At 37.0% G+C, this 21,905-nt stretch overlaps 1 protein-coding gene across 7 annotated transcripts in view; it reads right to left on the reverse strand.

Annotated features, from left to right (window-relative positions):
- Positions 1-21,905, reverse strand: part of LOC126371816 (guanine nucleotide exchange factor DBS-like) — a 165,475-nt gene that overhangs the window by 113,050 nt on the left and 30,520 nt on the right. The window contains exon 1 of one of the 7 annotated variants that reach the window (XM_050017222.1): positions 19,415-19,497. The exons of 5 other annotated variants lie outside the window; for them this stretch is intronic. In XM_050017222.1, the coding sequence (XP_049873179.1) occupies positions 19,415-19,436 (22 nt within the window). In that variant the 5' untranslated portion in view covers positions 19,437-19,497. Of the gene's footprint in view, positions 1-18,653; positions 18,801-19,414; positions 19,498-21,905 lie in introns of those variants that run through there. One more of the 7 variants, XM_050017193.1, reaches the window with a different exon arrangement.

The raw sequence follows: 21,905 nt of genomic DNA on the forward strand, positions 1-21,905 counted from the left end.
CAGGGAGACACCCTACGGCCTGGCAAAACTATCACATCTGGATCAATTTTTTTTTCGCACAATGTATTTAAATCTTGGTCAAATTTTATCGCCGTTGAAAAAAAATCAAAAAGGCGGAAAAACAAGATGGCCGCCATACAAAATTTTCGTTTTTCCTGAAAATGCCTCGAGGGTAAAAATGATGTATAGGGATATGATCGGATCGTCATGTTGAGTACGGGTATACTTCCAGGTTTTCGAAAACTGCTCCGCATCAGGGAGACACCCTACGGCCTGACAAAACTATAAAACCTGGAGCAATAATTTTTTCACGAAACCTATTTAAATCTTAGTCAAATCCATTCGCCGGTGAAAAAAAAACAAAATGGCGGAAAAACAAGATGGCCGCCATACAAAATTTTCGTTTTTCCCGAAAATGCCTCGGGGGTAAAAACTGTGAATGGGAGTATAATCGGAGTGTCTTGTCGAGTCCGAAAAATGTTCTCAATCTTTGAAAACTGCTCCGCATCAGGGAGACACCCTACGGCGTGGCGAAACTATCGCACCTGGAACAATTCTTTTTTCGCTCAAAGTATTTAAACCTTGGTCAAATTTTATCACCGGTGAAAAAAAATCAAAATGGCGGAAAATCAAGATGGCCGCCATACAAAATTTTCGTTTTTCTCGAAAATGCCTCGGGGGTGAATATGATGTAAAAAGGATGTGATCAAAATGTCATGTATGGAAATGCTTCCCGACCTTCAAAAACTGCTCCGCATCAAGGAGACACCCTAAGGCCTGGCGAAACTATCGCACCTGGAACATTTTTGTTTTCACAAAACCTATTTAAATCTTGGTCAAAATTTATCGGCGGTGAAAAAAAAACAAAATTGCCGAAAAACAAGATGGCCGCCATATAAATTTTTGTTTTCCCAGAAAATGTCTCGGGAGTAAAAATTATGTATAGGGGTGTGATCGGATCGTCATCTTGGAAAACAGCTCCGCATCAGGGAGACACCCTACGGCCTGGCAAAACTATAGCACCTAGAACTTTTTTGATTTCACGAGACCTATTCAAGTCTTGGTCAAATTCTATCGCGGTACAAAAATGGCGGGAAAACAAGACACGCGAGCAGCTTGCTGCGAGCGAACCACGCGACATCTAGTTTTTTATATAAAAATAAATAAGTCGCTAGTTAAAATACAAAGGAAGTTGACCCGTATAATGTTATAGATCCTTATAATGGATGGCTTGGAGTTCAAAGTTGCAAGCTGAGACAGCTGCCAGCCGCTAACGAGGAGACTTTCCACGACTTTTCACTATTACGAATACCTTCCTACAAAGTTTGTTCAAATCACTGCAACTCTTTGAGGAAGGAGTCGTTCTTAGTTGGCACACGATTGAAAACAATAGGAGAGAATAGTTCTCGAAGTAAAATAAGACATTAATTTAATAATGAGATACAAAACTGAAAAATCTAAACATAAATAAATACATAAACTCACATCCATGTTCCCCGAAGTGATGGGCAGAGCCACAAATAATCAGAAGACTATTTGCACCCACTTTTGTTACATAGTCCTAAGATGGATAATGATGAACCGTATGGTGGGATCAGCCTATCGCTCATAAAGTTTACTCTCTAAGGTACATGCGACAACGTGTCACCTGTACTAAGCTTGTAGAGATATCCTTGTGTCTAAAGTTTACAGTATATATCATAACTTATAACCATTGATAATTGATATCACGTGGTTTAAATTTGTGCCCGGTTAATAGTCCCCCCTACCCCCCCAATTAGATGGGACTTAAACGTAGCTGCCGAGGAATGGGTGTACGGTCACGAGAACTAATATGTATAAAACCATGTCACTTTAACTTTTTTGACAAATTAAACCGTAAGTCTCATTAAATGTCAAATATGATAGTGTGACAGGGTTCTAAAGTGAGTATATGATATTGCTCATGACTGTACTATACACAGAGGCCTACCCTTTCTGGAATACAGACGTGTTGCTGTGTGATATTATAACCAACGTTTATCTGATGTCAATGAGCCTAAAAATACTTGTGGTCAGGCTCTACCTGACAGACTAAAGAATAATGGACCTTATCGGGTTTTAGTTTTTAACTTATTTTTTTTTTGTATAAAATAGGTGTGTACAGGATGTTAGTGACATCGCTGCGTCGTAACGAATACCTACTAAGGGAGTTGATTCAGACCATGATAAGTTAATATCAAGTGGTTAAATCCGTCGTTAAATTCATGATTTCTTTTGTGTGTTTTAAATTATTTTCAATTATATACTTTTGCGATGGAAAATTCCACTTGATATTAACTCAGAATAATGGTCTGAATCTTCGTACCTACAGGTAGCCATACAAGTACGTACCTATAGGTGTTAGTGAGACCGTAACGAATACTCCCGGAAAATTCGTGAAAATGATATTTTTAATTCTTTTCAGTTTCATACTTTAGCGACGGAAAATTCCACTTGATATCAACTCAGAATCATCCCTCAGAGTTTTCACACACCCTATTTATACTACTACATGAGCAAGTCTAACACCATTTATATATGTTTAAAGCAAGTACCATTCGTTACAACAGGTACATAAGTAGATCTTTACATTCAGAGACGGTAATAAAACGGAGTATTGCATGCCAGGTACACATTAATTGCTAGACAGGACACAAATCTTCATTGCCAATAAACTTCTCTTTAATTTTGCCGGTTGCTGGCAAATAAATTGTGCTCCCTATAGATGCTTACTTACCTAACTTTAAAGTTTTTCATACTTTATGTAAGAAGTTTTATTGTTGCGGTTTCGACTTCAGGTAAATTAGGTAGGTAATTCGGTACCTACATATCTACTTGTACAAGATTAGAAAATCTGTTTTTGCTACGTACTAAATTGTTAAATTATAGCCATTATAGGTATCATATCTTCCTAGCATTATCCCGTTTTTCACAGGGTCGGATTACCTAACCTGACGATTTAACAGGTCCGGTTTATTACAGAAGCGACTGCCTGTCTGACCTTACAACCCGCGAAGGGAAAACGAGCATTGGCTTGGTCCTGTATTGACGACAGGTTAGGTACATACCTCCGAAAATGCATTTCTCGGGAATGTGGGTTTCCTCACGATGTTTTCATATCACCGCTGAGCACGTGATAATCATTTATGATCTAAACATGAATTCGAAAACAAATTCAACAATTATTGGTTTAGGTCTGTGCTGGATTCGAACCTGCGACCTCAAAATGAGAGGCAGGCGTTCTAGCAACTGGGCTACCACGGCTCTAAAAAGATATATGTATATTAGTCGTTAAAAATAGACACAGAATGGCTTTATAATCATGGAATTAGTAGAGGAGGTACTAAGTAATATTTATAATAAAAAAAACTGTAAGCTCAAACTTAGGTAAAATTTATGTTCCTCCTAATTATTTCTTGTCAGCACTAAAACGCAATCATTGTACTATCATTTATCATGATTTAGTAAGGTTGGGTACGTCCTATTCAGCGAATGTATTATTCCTTCCCATGCTCTACCGGTTTTACTCGCCCATACCACTTCTAACAACTCGACGTTGATGTCTGTCAATACCAATAACTGCACAAAGGTTTTAATTTCCCGAACGGACGCGTAAACATACAGTCGGAGGTCAGGGCTGAATGCGCAGGCGCGACAATGGTCACCGGACGTATGCTATGCTGCTCCGGTTACATAGATACCTAGCTGAACTAGCATCTAGCGAGATAAACTGGGTTTTATGGCTAGTTATTATAGTTATGGCTGGTTAGTATCTGGTAGCCCCGTAAAAATATGGTAGGTAAGTAACTAAAAAGAACTTAAAAGATATAAAATCTTTTCGCAACAGAAACTTTATTTTTAAATTAATTTTGCATTGCCTTAAAAAAATCTCTTAAAAAAGTATTGCGAACGGTATTTCAACCATAGAGCAACACGGGCATCCGCGTGGCACACAAATAAAACTGACCGATTATTATAATCACGCGAAATTTTTAATCTGTGACGATACGCTAAAAGAAAATTCAATTTCCTTTCGTAAAATAATATTCGCGCCATTAAGCTTGTAATGTACACACACGTATCTATGTATGCAAATGGAAATATTTCTTGTCTGAATGTTTTACGTGTGAAGATAATTGTTTTAGCTGAAAAAGGAATTCGCAGATTGTTAATCTATTGAGATGTCATTGCTAATTTGATCTTGAGAATAAATCGCACACGTTTTTGTCGCCGGGAACCGCAATGTGCAACTGACTGTGGCAAGTGCCATTATACTCGCTCCTTGTTCGAGAGGTTTTTAACAGTGTAGTCTACGTCTTATGCTCCAGCATCGTCACAATTTTCAAAGCTCATATCCAAAGCTAAAAAAAAAAGTTAGTTTCCCGCTTCCGAGCGCACCTGTCAACTAATGTCATTACGGTTTTTGTGCACCAGCGCGTCACTTCGCCTCCGTAAATAAACTTATTGAAAACCAATATTTAATACAAAAACATGATTGATATAGTGCGAAAAATCTGTTACTTACATAATCAAGTGCTTTTTTCTCTAAAAAAGCTAGAAACAGTACCAAAGAAAAAATGTGGATGACGACGAGCGTAAGTTCTTTTTGATAAAACAAAATGTGGATTAAACTGGTAAGTCTTAACATTATCCATCTACTAAAACAAGAGAAGATATAATTATGATCAATTCAATTTAATTCCTTTTATTGTCGAAAACAAATTACTTTTTTTGAGGTTATAATTTATAATCCTAACATTCGAAGAAGTAACTTAAGTTGGTACTTATTACTAATAAAAGTAACTAGTTTTATTAACATAAATAATAATATTAAAATTGTATCGTGTTATAACAGTGATTTAAAAGATATACTTTATTCCGATGTTGATGTTGTTTAAATTCGCCTTATATAAGGCAGGCAACGATCTGAGGACTATACAGTCTTGACTTTAGTAATTTAATATTCGAAAATCACGATCAAAATAGGCCTAAGCCTTCAGTCCCTGATTGCCGCGTTTTTATTTTCATCTGTCAAATAAAAAAAAAAAAAATTTTTTGTTTCTTTTGTAATTCGTGTTCTTGGCTTATGTTGCGGTTGATAACTTACTATCAGCGAATGAAATGAGCAGTTTTATTATAAAACAAAGAGAACCAGTGAAATATAACCGCAGAATGGCATAGAAAAGTAAATAATTAACTCGGAAATAATTAGACAAGATACATAACTTATTCAAGATAACACTTAAAACATTTAGAGAATTATAATTGGTTTACTACAGGATAACCATACTTAAAAATGATATTATATATATTATAACAGTACATAATCCCTTCTCACAGTCTCTGTTAAGTGGTGTTAATAATGTTATCTTCTCCGAATGATACTTACAATATAAGATGATGATAATATACCCTAACAATAAAAACAGAAAGAGTGTTAAGAGAGTACAGGCAAAAGATAGCCTTATTATAGTAAGCAATTTCTTCCAAATTACTCTAATCTTATTATAATTCAAGCTTCCAACGTATGGGTGATGATTATTGGTACCAACCTAACCAACAAGAGAACACCACTTGGAGAGTCACCTAGTTAAGCACTAGTAGTGAACTGTCTGACTAGAGAATAGACAGACTATTTGTTTCCTTTTAGAGCTATCACAATAGAGGATAGACAATGGACTTGATGTATCAACCCTATTAACATAAAAATCAACCACTAAGACTGTTGCAAAGCGCAAATATACCTATGCCTTATTTTAATACCTAGAGCTATCATTTAGCGGATGGACAGTGGACTTGATGGTACCAACTTAATGTACATAAGAGCTATCACTAGGAAGATTGCCATTGCTAAGCGCTAATATACCTATTTTACATTTCCATACCTAGAGCTATCACTTAGAGGATAGACAATGGACTTAAAGGCACAATGCACATAAGAGCTACCATTAGGAAGGTCGCCATTGATAAGCGCTAATATACCTATTTGTCATTTCCATACCTAGAGCTATCACTTAGAGGATAGACAATATACTTGAAGGTATCAATGTAATGAACATAAGAGTTACCACTAGGAAGGTCGCCACTGACAAGCGCTAACATACCTATTTCTCATTTCCATACTTAGAGCTATCACTTAGAGGATAGACAATGGACTTGATGGCATCAACCTAATTAACAAAACATCTACCACCAGGAAGGTCGCCATTGCCAAGCGCTAATATACCTATTTATCATTTCCATGCCTAGAGCTATCACTTAGAGGATAGACAATGGACTTGAAGGTATCAACACAATGAATGTAAGAGCTACCACTAAGAAAGTCGCCATTGACAAGCGCTAACATACCTATTTCTCATTTCCATACTTAGAGCTATCACTTAGAGGATAGACAATGGACTTGATGGTATGAACCCTATTAACATAAGAGCTACCACGATTATGGTCGGCATTGGCAAGCGCTATATACCTATTTCTCATTTCCATACTTAGAGCTATCACTTAGAGGATAGACAATGGACTTTATGGTATGAACCCTATTAATATAAGAGCTACCACGATTATGGTCGGCATTAGCAAGCGCTATATACTCGTACCTATTTCTCATTTCCATACTTAGAGCTATCACTTAGAGGATAGACAATGGACTTTATGGTATGAACCCTATTAATATAAGAGCTACCACGATTATGGTCGGCATTAGCAAGCGCTATATACCTATTTCTCATTTCCATACCTAGAGCTATCACTTAGAGGATAGACAATGGACTTGATGGTATCAACTCAAATAACATAAAGCTACCACTACAAGTATCGCCTTTTGCTAAACGCTAGTAGATACCTAGAACATAGACCAACTATTTTTTATACTTTTATTTCCATGTTTGGTTTGTCACTTGAGGAATGGAAGATAAACCATTGAATTGTCGGGGCTTACCTACCCATGTTGAAACTCAAGATTAGACTAATGCTGAGAAACAATAGACTATTATGTCAAATTGATAAAATAATGAGAGTACAAATTCTGAAGAAATAACCGACAATTCAAAACCTAAAAGCCTCTGTTCTATTAATCAACCTCATCATCACAGGCCTTTACATCTTTATCAGATGATTCAACTGTGCTAGAAATCAAAGTATTAATAGTATGTAATGTCAGAGATTACTTTCAAAAGAGATAACTGTACACAAGACATGGTTAGAGAATACTGCTATTAAATTCTTTCAACCAACATCATAAAATTCAAATAGCACATAAATAATAATGAATAACATTGCCCGAAGAGTGAGTAAACGAGATAGCAACAGGATCTGTGGAACAGAGACAACAGTATCAGCAGGCAGCCCCACAGCCAACAGCATGAACAGAAAGCCCACAAGGAACAGTATCAGCAGGCCGCCCCACAGCCAGCAATAAAAGCAGTGATGCAACCAGTCATGATCAGCAGTGCCATAACCAGCAGTACCAGCAGCCCTACAGCCAGCAGTAGTAGCAGAGCTACAACCAGATGTATTAGCAGTCTCACAGCCATTAGTATCAACAGTGGCCCAGGCAGCAAGGCCGTTTAAGAATAGTACCTCATGAGGAGGAAGAATTCCCTATAAAGTTATAATGGGAAAATTTGCACAAGCAAATATACCTACCTTTATGATATTTACTTTTTCAAAATTCTGGTAAAATTAATTCCGAATGTCTATCACTAAAAGTTTTAGCATTATCATTATGACATGGGATTCAAATCCTGTCTTTGTTAATCAGGAATAACAATACTAATCTCAGTATAAATTGAGGTACCTACCTGATAATATTATAACTTCAATGAAAATTTCCTTCAAGTATTACATTCGAAATTGTAAAATATTGATACCTAGTTCGGTTAGATAGAATAGTTCCCCTTTTTATTATTAACTCATAGGTGAAAAGGAAGGAAAAATAGTTCATTATTAACATATAACTTACATCACCATTAGCGTTTTCTCTAAATTATGTTGTTGTAGATTTATTATGTTGTTGCTGATCAGCCCAAAACACAGTTTACAATTAATATAAAAATTACAACAGTAATGTCCCTCCACTTAATCAATCGGAACCAAACTGCAGTGGAGAAGTAACAATAATATTTTCATGATAAATATATGTTTATCCTATTTTTCCAGTAAATAATAGGACGTTACTATTACTGTCCTAAAAACAAATTCAATAATTATTACACTAAAGAGATAGCTGCGTAAACAATGTTACGTGTGTTAATGTGTTGTGTGTACGTTGTTCTATCATCTGATTGGTGGGTGAAAGGTTGCATAGAGGAATAGGAAAAAATTCCACAACAAGTTTTATTTATTATTACCACATAAAAAATTATACTAAATGTTATTACCAAGCCATATGGTCGATATTAGGTAATACACAATAACGTGGGCTCAGGTAATCTATTTTAATAAAAACAAAATCTTAATTATTCCGAAGATAATTATCACACAAGTACATAATGTAAATGCACTTCCCCTCTTTATACTTTCAGCCTCATTTAACAATATCTTATAATAAAGAGGAAAGTTTAGTTCAGTGGTTCTGAATATTTTAATGAAAAAGGTCATTTGAATAAATGTATCGAAATTCTTACTTGCACTTATATTTGTATTTTCTCTAATCAATTTGACATGTTGTCTTAGGATTCATTTAACTACTCAATGTCGACAACAATTGCCAACTTAGCACAGGATGTTACAATCAATCTTGTGTCTGGGTGCCCTCGTCATTACCCGTTCTTCTTTATGTATTTCTTCTTCTTTTATGTATGTAAACAAATAATGTGTAACTTTGATAATTATTGTAGCCCTTGGTGTGCCAATGAAAAATGAGTGTTATACTATATGATGAAGTCTCACAGTCCTTTCGACTATAACTATCGTTGTTGTTCAAGAGCTTCGGAAATGTGCTCTATGGTGAGGTCCCTGTGAGGCTCTTATAGCCAATCTTGATGTTGAGCTCCATCAGAAATTTGTTCTTGTGTAGTTATTTTGTTGTGAAATTGATAGTAATGTGAAATAGGTATTTAATGTACTTGCTCAACTTCAACTTTATTATTTAGAACTATGTATCTATTCTAGTACAGTATAGTATAACCATATATAACATACATAATATCGATTCCATTCTTGAGAACTGGTGAAACTTGTTTAGCGAACAGTTATTATTCTTATTGTTTTTTACATGATAATATCAAAACGTTTGGTGGAACGCCGCGCTGAGTTTATCAGGAGACGGCTGTGCCTCTGACTGCCTTTATTGGGATTAAAGTCATGGGCAGCTTAATTAGCTTTTGTGATAACAATGTATGTACTTTATTCATTAATGAATAATCATATTATTGGTACTCGTTTCAATTTAAATGTTTCATTCCCAACTAAACTTTGAACATCTACACTGTTAAAAACCTCTCGAACAAGGAGCGAGTATAATTATGAGATTAAACGAACTTACCTGTAAGTGAAGTTCTATCTCAATTATACGAAGCTCCTTGTTCGAGAGGACTCCCTCCCTTCAATTTTAATATCCCGCCCTAAAGCTTCCACAGGTGATGGAGTTGTCCATGAAACATGCTTTAAACATAATGACATTAGTTGACAGGTGCGCTCGGAAGCGGGAAACTAACTTTTTTTTTTAGCTTTGGATATGAGCTTTGAAAATTGTGACGATGCTGGAGCATAAGACGTAGACTACACTGTTAAAAACCTCTCGAACAAGGAGCTTCGTATAATTGAGATAGAACTTCACTTACAGATAAGTTCGTTTAATCTCATAATTCTAATGATGGTGCTTGTATTCAAATAGTTTGAGTTCATTGACATGTAGTTTTTCTGACAAAGGTCAGACGTCGGCTGACATAGATAGTAAAGAAGTACGTTGGATATTAAGGAATTTCACGCTTTTTAGTTCAGGATCATTACGAAAAAGTTAAGTAGGTAGGTAAAATTGTTACTTACATAAATGGTGTGCTCACATGCCCGCTATGTGCGAGGATCTTTTCCAATAAGATTGGCTATATAAGCCACATGCGAGCACATGAACGTCGGAGTTGAAGCAGTCGCCGTAGCCGAAAACGGCTGGATCACGTCACTTATTTTGAAATATAGATACGTAGGGTAAAAAACCCTTTCCCATTTTCCAACCTTACTTACTCTAGAAATTGGTAGATCGTCGGTGAAATCTCGAAGGAGAAAATCCTTCAAACCAAAGTGTGGGATCATGTGCTTTACCGGTGACGGAAAACATTCAAATACCGAGAAAAAGTTCTTCAACAGAGGAGCAATCTGTGGTTAGCAGTGGAACGTAATATCACCTAGGTCAGGTAGTCCAACGTTCTCTCTTCTTGAAAATAAATGAGTGTCAAACAGTGCTTTTCTACAATCCGAACAAAATAATTACTCACACCTTCACTAGTTTGCAACCGCCTTGATACGAGGCGTCTAGCTAAAACATCGGGTACACTAACTAGTGTGAAATAACTATTTTACACGAATTATTCCTACTTTCCAAGTATTCAATGTAACCTCGTAAAACTACGCATAAGAACTTCAGCACATCTGGTTATATAAACCAACACGCCCCACGGCCATGACAATGACATTGCCGATGTGAATCTGTACAAAAGGTAATTGTGTACAATTTACATTGCACGTAACCGTGCGATTATAACATAACCTCTAATATTACATACCTAGTATAATACTAGCTACTTATTAATACTGGCTGTAAGGGCTACAAGGTCAGAAAATGCGTGACTGTGTGGCTAAAGTATTATTTACCGACTTTGTGTACAGAGCTCTCGAGTGTTATCAAAACAAGAAAAATAGGTACAGGGAGGGGAGGGGAGGTAGGTACGTGTTAAACTATTACAACCGAGAGGCGGCACGAATGTTCGTGTTAATGATGTTCTGAGATGTTTTTACTTAGCGCGACAGCTGCTTAAGAAATTGCAAATGAATGATGTTATTTGTCTTAAGTATTCAAAGAAAAACTGTCATTCGTTATCGCTACTATTTTAAAAAGTAAAAGAGTTCATTTTGTTGTTGATAGTTTTGTAAGCAAAGGAAAGATGTCGTAGAAAGTTGCGTTGTTTGGCTGGGCCAAATACCGTTTTTTGTTTCCTCGTAGCTGTTTCCGGTACATTATTGATTTTATTTGTTAACCATAACTTATACTTAATAGCGTAACGATGGAAGAGTGTTTACATAAAATTTTCATATCGGTAAAACTAAACAATTACTAACGCACATTAAATGTATTAGGTATTTAAATCTAAAATTATATGTATATAAAAAAAGCGAAATGTCACTCACTTATTGACTGACTCACCCAGAATCTAGAAGTCCTAGGTTTCAGAATTTTGGCATGGAGTTACTGTAAGCACGTGGGCGCTCACTAAGACAGGATTTTGCGAAATCCAACCCCTAAGGGGTAAAATTAAAAGGGTGGCAAAGTTTGTACGAAACTTCTACAGTTTTAATAGTAGGGTTTCACGCAAACGAAGTCGCGGGTAACAGCTAGTAATCTATAAAACAAAAATGGCATAAAGTAAAATCAAATAGTGGAGATAATTTATTGCTTCGCTGGCGTGATTCTATGTTAGTATGTCATGAAAAAATTATATGCACATAGAATGTAAATTGGACGAAAATCTAATTACAGTAACAGTAGGTATTATAATGTCAAAAAAAATCTCTAAGTAGGTATGTTGTTTTTCCTAACATTAGAATCGACAGAAATGCCACATAATATCACCTCTCAGCATGCAATCTGAGTGGTCGAGTGTAATGATCTCGGTATAAATAGCTGACAGGAATTATTTCCGCAATGCGTGGCACTTGCGAACAGTTAGGGCAATTTGCGGGACGCTGGAAGTACAGCGAGATGAAACCAAAGACAATATAGAATAACATGTCTGAAATAGTATTTATGAAATACGAAAAATCGGTGTGCGTCATAATTTTTGACCCTCCTGTTTTGTTTTGTCCTTCCTGTCTTGTATGATACCAATTCAATTCTTTATATCGAATTCCACCAAATTTTTGAGTTAGAACGCTATATCAGATACTAATAAAGTACGCTGTAAAAGTTCAATTGAATTGAATTGAAAAAGCAGTATAAGTACTTAGTACATTCACTAAACATGGTGGGTCTTAACAGCTAATTTAATTAAGAAACATGATGTGCTTCACTACCTTTTCAATTCTGAGTAGGTAAATGTCTAAACAAACTAGAAAAGTGGCTTGGTACCGCACTATAGCATTAATTGAAGATTAAGACCCTTCCCCGTACACCGTCAGCGAAGACCCGGCGCCTTGGAGTCCTGAAGGGCCCTCCAGCCGGCCTCAGCTCCTCATTGCTATGCAGCCCACAATACTCTATCGAGAGGGTCGAGACATAAGATACAGGAGTCCGATATAATGGATTGTTTGCATGGGAAAATTATACAGGATTCCAAAAGACTTACAAAAGGGTACTCATCAGATAATGACTCTGCAACTTTTATGAATTAATAAATAATAAAAAATAAACGAGTTCCTGTTCAACTACATAAAATAATGGTGGTTTTATTTTAGCTCCTCAAAATTAAATAATTAAATTTAGTGAAGTTCATTATATAATTTATCGTGCTAAACAACCTAAGTACTAAACGTCGAAAGATGAAGACAGTCTTCTTCTTCTCTTCTCTCGTGTGGGTGGTGAGGTGAATTACCAACCTCATCAACCCTGGTGTCAGGGTTACTATGGAGCCGCCAAAGGCCCCTGACATGACTCATATAACGACTACGTTACATCAGTAAGTAGTAACCGGGACCAACGGCTTAACGTGCCTTCCGAAGCACGGATCGTCTTACGAAGACAGTAACAAAACGAAGAATAAAGATTGGTACTTAATAATAATAGGTACCAGCTTACCAGGTTTAAACAGGTTCAGGTTTTTTTTACTTATAGTCCGCGCCATGAAAGAACTCCGGCGGCCGCGGCACTAAGTATTAGAGTCGCAGATTCTGCGTAGAATTATTATGGCTTTTCATTTAGTTCCATTGAAATCCGCGGACTAGGTACTTTCGTGGTTTGGAATATCTTTTTTAAACCCGGTAATATCTTTAGCCTTTAAAAAGATAATATCTTTAGTCCTTGTTTTGTAATAACGCGGTCTGTGTCTATTGTAAGCAAATAGGAATTCCTCCTCCTCCTTGTATCGTATTTTTCAGTGCTGAGGGTCGTGACCATTTCTGCATCACTTTCTCTCGAAATAGGAATTATGTAGTAAATCATTTTGTTGCGTATAAGTGTTAAAATTACGGTCTAGAAATTATCTAAATTCTGCCCACTTCATTACTAGGCCGTCAAGTCTCATCAACTGACCAATAACAATAAAACAGCCGATAACGTGCAAATGAACGTTGAAATCGGTTACTCTCCACTGACTTCTGTCCATAAATCTAGCTGTTAAAATTTACTCCAGAGATGTAACTAGAATATAGTTTCGAAATGATTTTAAATTCACTCTAACATCACATAAATAAGTACCTGGTTGACCCTAGGTTCCTAGGTTTCAAATAAATAAAATACTTTATTGAACACAATGGACACAAAATACAGGTAAGGACAACATAATATTCAAAAAAGCACAACAGGCATCATAGGATGACCAGATGGCAATGTCTACTAACAAACTTTAACTTAATTAAGCAGGTTGACGAATCTTGTGCGGATTTTATTGATTTTTTTTTATCCCTTTTTTTTTGATGTTGCTACTGGCGAAGCCTGTGGTGGATTTACATTCAGTTTTTATTATTATTATTTTTAGTATTATTAGTACAGCAATAAATATAAGCAGGTTTGTCTTATATTGGCCCCTCCTTCTCATCCTCTATTGATGGGAGCTTCTCTGGTTTAGCCACCAAATCAGGTGTAAGTTTTCAAGGAATCCAACTTTTCTTGTTTTCCTTCTTAATTTCTCTTGCTTATTCAAGGGACTGAAAAAAGAATAAAACTGCAAACAGAAAGGTAACCCTCCGCCCCGCACCAATTTGAATCAGGTGCCCACCTCATCCCCTCAGGTCTTACTTTAGTCCTTAATGGCCGTGAGCCACTAAGGACTAAGGGGGAGCGCGCGGATTGTGTCTCGGTCGTACTTACGCGTTAGGTTAGGTTAGGTTAGTTATGTACACGGTGGGGACCTGTGGACGGTGGTCGGGGGACCGCCGTCCACAACATAGGTCCCGTGCTGTAGGGCTGCCCAAGTGTTCCGGGCAGCCCTCGGCGGTGGGGGAGGCGCTTGATGCGCTCCCATAGGCGCTGGGCCCAAGAGGGCATCCGCCGGCGGGGACGCGGTTGTGTGCAATTGCGTTCCCGTATCCCCGCCGCATGGCGGCGAGGAGAAACACCGTTGGGTTTTAGTGGGTATACCGGGTTTCCCGGGGAGTCCCACATAACCACGTCGTCCCCCCGGGCGGCGTGGTATGCGTAACGCATTTCCCAACGTAAAAAAAAAAAAGTTATGTACACGGTATGAATGAGACTTTTGTATGGAGTGTCCACGAGCTCCAAAACTCTCAAGACACGTTCTAAATACGTGTCTGGTGACGACCGTAAATAATATAGGGTAATTTCGCCCAACGCTTTAAGATATTAGGGTAAAATTGCAGGATCGTTTAAAGTCAATTTATGTATTCATTTTAACGCACCCCTGACTAGATAAGATCGAACATCATTGCAAAAATTACTTTGCGCAGTTCAAACTCAAGAAGTAGCTTATTATCTAATCTATCTAAATATATAAAAGGAGAAACTGACTGACTGACATATCAACGCACAGCCTAAACGGCTAAACGTAGGCACTTCAAATTTGGAAGGGACATAGCTTAGGTATCGTAGAGGTGCACTAAGAAAGGAATTCCCGGAATTCCCACGGGAACGGGAATTAGCGGGAAAATCCTTTTGTATGAAAAATCTAAACCGCTTAAGTTAGACACTTGAAATTTGGCATGCAGGTACCTTAGTTAACTTAAAGCTTAGTTGCAACAGGATATTGTAAAATTCCCACGGAAACGGGAGTTAGCGAGAAACATTTGTATGAAATGATCGAAACCGCGTAAGATAGATGTTTACAATCTAGCATGCATGCATACCTTAGTAAATATAAAGTTTAGTTATGACTGTATTTTGAAAAATGGGAGTTAGTGGGAAAAAAATTGTATGAAAAAATCTAAATAGATGCTTGAAATTTGATATGCACTCCCATACACACATAGATCTCTCTTTTATAACACGCCACGCGGACGAAGTCGCTGGCAAAAGCTAGTATTTTATAAGTAAGTACAAAAAAATAAGTAAGTAAAAAGTAGCATGGAAATGCTGCACCGACAAGAGCGTGGCTCTTAAATTGATGATGATGATGAAGTAAGTACATTATCCGTTCATTGATAGCATAGCATATACAGTTATTTTAAACAATGGGGATAAAAGCTGCCTATTTCTCCCATCAGGTGTCGCTGCTATTGAGTGTTCTTTTTTGCCAGTTCCCCATATTCTTTGAGTAAACAAACATATTGTTTTGTTTTGGTTAAATTTTTACACTATTTTACCCTTTGTGCTGCGTTTAATTGCAAAATCCGTAGTGTTATATTTATTCCTTAAAGACACGGAAAGAAGAAAACTTAGAAAAACTTATTTTCAACCAAAAATGCCATTTTCCAACTGGCTGGTTTTCTGTTTCGTGACTTATCCTTCAGACGGGATACAATCCATATTTTATAGCAATTTATCACGAATTTCAGCTGGACAGTGCGGAGAACTGTCAAAATTTAGGAACACTCAACAGTGCTGAGTATCTAGGTTTATTAAATACAATAACATAAAACTCTAATAATTTTCATAGTTTATATATATACGTATTTTTTTTTATGTTTTTTTTGTATCTGGTCTTAACCTTCATTCCTTGTTCCGCAAACTTAAACCCTGTGTTTTGTAATGTCATACTAACAAATTGTGTTGTTATTTTCTAGGTTCAATCTTCACCATTGGGCTATCCACCGATTATTTTAACCTAACCGATCAAAATTATATTTTAATGTTAAGTATTTTCTCTTGAACCTTGACGTTGGCAGAATCATCGTTTCTGAACGATGCAGCCACAAACAAAGAAAATAGAATAGAACAGTGCTGAGTGATGCTCAAATGTACCTGCCTACATTTGAGCATCGACTTTTTATCCTCATTTTTCCAATTTTCTAACAATAATCCGATAAATAGTACCCTAATAACCACACGGCTAATCTGGCTTCTAAGTATGTAACATTGTTGCTGCTTGTAAGCATATTATTATTATAGAACGCAATATATACTTGCTTACTTAAACATGCTTGATTAGCTCGCGGTTGGTATCAGTATTGTATTAACTCACATATTGGTTGGAAAGATAGATACGTACTGGTCATTAATCGATACCCGTGGCTTTACCACGTAAATTGTTTACGTATTTATGACCAGAATAGCTAACTATGCTAAAATATTTAGTGGTTGCCTACTTCAGAATTCAAATAACTAAGTCGTTCACGGTTCACGAGTCATCATACATATAAGTTCACGGATCTTTTAAGCCGTTGGTTTTTGGTCTTTGGTCGTTGGAAGCCCGGTTACTATTTTCTGATGTGAGTGAGTTATCGTTACATGAGCCATGCCAGGGGCCTTTGGCGGCTCAATCATAACCCTGACACCAGGGTTATGAAGCTGGTATACCTCACAACCCACACGATAAGAAGAAGTCGGGTATTTTCCGTTGGGGTAGGACTCTACCTGCGTTTCTAACACGGGATTCCACTTAATACGATCCTGACACACCACTTTCACTTCTTCCACTCTCATCAAAGTCTTTATGCATGCTCGCCGATTTAGAGTACTCTTGACCTTGAAGAAAGGCTTCTTTAAAACATCCATTCGTCATCATCATAACGTATAACAAAATGTACCTGTCTACTGCAAATTTTATAAAATTTTCCACGTTTCCAATAAGCAAGATCAAAACGATCTTCGAGAAAAGCAATGAGTTATTTTGGGAAGATACGAAAACCCAATTGGGTAAAACTTGGAAAATCTCAACTTGTGTTTGACCCGGGTCGCGGCGTCCTTTGCATATTTCCCTAACTTGGTAACTACTGGGCCCTGCCTAAAGCTGTTAAGGCGACCCGTGAAGTTTTCCATCCGTTGAAAAATTTGCAAGATACTGTCAAGACGTAATTGCGCCCCAAATCTCATTGGGGCCTTAATCGTAACTTATAACCTAAAGCTCACGCTGTTATTAGCCCCGGGAAGCTTTTAACGTTTAGCGTGATAAATACGAATTAGGAATGGCGTGTTCGCGTTTCACCGAAAAAGTCTAGCCGTCCTAAAGCAAATATTCCAGGGTTAAAGAAAAAACATTGTAATTTTCCACAGGGCAACATTAGTTTCGAACATGTTGCCAGTTTTTTCGAGTTACAGTATGCTGCAGGTCTCGCGGGATGAGTTTAAACAATGATCAGCAAAATTTTCGGGTTGGTGAAAATCTATTTATCGTGTTGCAGAGCTGAGCTTACCTACCTACCTAACCTAATGACGGTACATGTTAAGTACCTACTTATCTGTAATTTATTTGAAAGATAAGTGAAGAAATAATGAAGAACAATTTTATATCACGTTACATACACACTCACAAGACTCAAACCAACGGTAGCTAACGAAGAAGTTGTTGATTTTTATACGCAAGTAACAGTAAAGTCATGGCTCCTTTTACATTATGTACTTTTACATTGTGTTATGTACCTACTTGGAACATTTCCTATGAGCTCATCCTTCATAATCAGTGGAATCAGGGAATGTAATATCACTTGCCTGTTTGCTTCATAAAGAAAAACCTGAGCCCCATGATTGTTCGAAAAATAAGGAAACTGGTTTTATCACTTAACACTTGCACACTTGCCAGCAAAATTCTTAAAACTGCGTGTGTTTGAGGAATGGCGATAAAATCACCATAATAAAAACATGGCTTTATCTGAAATCACTCAGGCACATAATATAATACATTAGCCTAGTCTACCTTGCTCGCTTGCACACGGGAACATAAGCTAAACGAAGTCTTATTATTATGAATTTAGATAATATAATAATACAATTCGACACAGTAAACTGTACCTATTCAGCACGAGACCAGATTATTGTCATAGATGACTAGTTTGTCAGAAAAGAAACATCAATAAGTAAATACACCACAACAAACACAGATGCGTGTGTTCAGCGAAAGAAATTGGTGTGATTACCATAAGAAATGAATTATACTTGCTTCTAATTAGCTTGGTAAAGAAAGAGAGCGAATGCGTATACCTAGAAGGTATAAGTTTTAATGATATTACAAAGTAAGTATGCAAATAATATTAAAGATGTCAATACAATATCTTTAACACCATGATTCTCCTCACGTTTCAAGCATTGCTCCCACTGTCAATACAAAGATGACGCGTGAGCAACGAAAAAAATAGAACAATAATTTCACCACATCAAAAACACAATTTAACGTTATCACTTATAAGACATTGAGAACTAATTATATAACACTTGCCTAGCCTCTGGCCAGCCTGCTTGGCGAAGAAGAAGCTGAGCCGCATGTGTGCGAGTCGCGCGCGGTACTTGAGTCGCAGGCGACACATCGAGCGGTCCTCGTTGCTGCGCGCGCGCTACTGTCACGTCTGCAAGCCTGCCCACGCGCACCAAGCCGCTTCAAAGAAACGCTCGAGTAGCGCAATCGTAATTACTATTCAAACAGGGATGTAGCGAGGAAGTTCGATTGCAAGGGGTTTGGTAGGAAGAACTGTAATTGATGAACGCGCATAGTTTTGCAACGCATGCGGCTGTATGTAGAGTCAGTTGGGAAAGATTCAATATTTTTTTTCTTATTATTATAAATTATTATACGTCAATAACCTCAAGAAAAGAAGTACCATTTTGATTATTTAAATTTGAAGACCAGGTGATCGTAAGATTTAAAAGTAAGTGAAAAATCGATTTTACGCACCGCTACCCGTCTACGTTTCGGTTGTAACTTTAATGGATTAAATCACGCGATTAAACTGACGTTGTGACATTGCGTGATTTTATGGTATTTGTTACTTGTGCGTCACAGATCTATCTGGACTTTTTGTTATTATTGTAATACACACGTGTTTTTATAAAGGTGGCAGTGTTACGTAGCGTCGTATGCCAATAAGTCAGAGATTAATTTGCGCTTTTGGTAGCTCGTTGAGCTAGCCAAAAGGCACTAAGCGTAACTAATACAGCTGGTTGACTTCACGTTCAAGTTGAAGGCAATAATGGAAGTAGTACCTCTGAATCCGAAGCACTGCATCCTGCGGCGCACGCGGCAGCACGCTCCTGGCACGACCACACTGACGCTCGTGCTGTCACGCTCTGACATAGCGTCACCCTCTGACATACGACCTTTGTCCATATGTTACTGTAAAAGCTCGAAATGTAGTAAATCGCAAGATATTCCAGTAAAACCTAAGATCTACCAATTCCTAATAGTAAATGTCTCAAAAGGTTTGCGATTCGAACTTTTACCACCATTCCGTTGGTAAATCTTAGGATTTATATCAACGGCACGGTAAATATTTGAAAAACAACACATGTCATAACGTGCTCATGTTGTACGTTATGTTTTTCAAAATAATTTTAATAAGTTGGTATTAATTTGTACTTATTCCTATCATATGATACCTTTATAGTACTACGTGCATGTTTTGTCTAAAGTAAATAATTAAGAATTACTCATTGTTTTATTCCTAAAACCAACATCTACCAGCTAACAGTGGTAAAACCTAGCATATACTGAATTCGAATGGTCAAAGCTCGAAAAAATCGTCGTATTTTCAGAAATACTTACATTTACCAACTCATGTCGGTAAATCCTAAGACTTACACTTAAATCTTAAGATTTACCGTAGTTCGAGCTTTTACAGTAACACATACATCACAATACTGACTCTAACATCGACCACTACAGTCCACTATCACACATTACACACCAAACGAGCGGCCAGCGTTCGAACAAATCTCTCACTCTGAAATATCGAAACTTATCGTTTCGACAATCGATGAGATAAAAACGGATCAACACGAGATATGAACGAGATATTTTCGATTGGATTAACAATTGGCGTTGTAGAGACGTAATGAGACACTTTCCAGGCTACGTTTCCAAAAAAAAAATAGATGGCGCTGTATGGGTCTAGCGTGATAATTATGTACTTATTTTGTCATAGCTTGGGTACGTTATTATTCAAACGTATAAAGTAATAGCAAAAATATATACACAAATAAATGTGGCTTGGTATTTGGATCAGATTATGTATAGAATAATGTAGACATTAGCCGTAGAGGTAGCCTGGGAAGTCTCTCATTGCGTGGTGATTACTGATGGCGGCAAGGCTATTAACGCGTGAGGATTATCAACCCGCTATCGGATGTGGTGATAGAAAACAACCAGATACCAATTATGTGAAAGCAGCTACTGTAAATAAAGAATCCGTTAGTAGATTTAATCCGTGTGTTTTAATTATATTACCATAAAATCTATTAACAGACGATATCTATGGTATAGCCCCTCAGCATGGCGATAACGTAACCAGTCTTGTATAAAACAAGTCTAGGGTTGGATCGGGGGTTAAAAAGGCCACATCGAAGCAATTCATCTAAAAAAGCAATATTGCAATTTGACATTTACGCATATAATGCAAAAAAGTAAGTGCGGAATGCAAACAAATGTCAAAAGCAATATTGGTTTTTTTAGATGAATTGCTTTGATGTGGCCTTTTTAACCCCACTGTCAATTTTCAAAAGAGGTTTTCCAGATTAGCTTGAGCATGTCCTCTTCTAGGGACTAAGATGAAGCCAGCAGCATTAGGACCTGTGGATTCCATATTCTATATAGTTTTATGTATGATTTGTATGAGTACTTATGTAAAATATCTGAGGCTGTAAAGGTTGGATGACACCTACGTTTAATGTTAAACCAAACCATTGTCAATCAAAGCGTTTGTTGCATTATCACCCATTGTTAATTTAGACATTCGATTTGTTAGACATTACCTTCTGATTGACAATGACAGAATGAAACTATTGATTTACTTTTATAATGAGATTTAGGCACGAGTGATGTAACAAATTGGAATTGATTTCAAAGCCGAAATTACTTACATAATTTATTGTTTTCCTTTACTTTGGGTACCCACTAATTAATTTGTTTGTAACGTAAATGATTCATTGCGGTACCCAGGGCGGTTAAAAAGGCCACATGGAAGCAATTCATCTAAAAAGCAATATTGTTATTTGATATTTGTTTGCATTGCGCATTTACTTTTATATGCGCAAATGTCAATTTACATGAATTGTTTCGATGTGACGTTTTCAACCCCCCTGAGCTCAAAAATTTAGGGTCAGTTCTGTGGCTCTATAAAAATAATAAATAATTAATTATATTCAAGCAAAGTCGAGATTATTTAATTTTATTAGCGCATATGTGCTTAGCCGCTTAGCATGACGAAATCTAGGTGAACTATGGTTTAGAAATACGGAAAAGCATAAAGCGTGTGGTAAGATTCACGCGGAAGAATGTGATGCAGTTGTCCGAATGATTTGGTTCAAATTAGTTCCAGAATCGAGGCCAACGCGCGGAATGCTCGCAACCAGACTGGAACACAACCAACACTACTCAACATCTGAATTAGACCCGACACAAGTGGGTGATCGCCATCCTCTCTCATTAATCACTAGTTTATGTATCCACAGTGAGAAACAAAAAGTACCCATCAAGAAT

The sequence above is a fragment of the Pectinophora gossypiella genome, chromosome 2, assembly GCF_024362695.1.
Source record: "Pectinophora gossypiella chromosome 2, ilPecGoss1.1, whole genome shotgun sequence".
NCBI classification, from domain to species: Eukaryota; Metazoa; Arthropoda; class Insecta; order Lepidoptera; family Gelechiidae; genus Pectinophora; species Pectinophora gossypiella.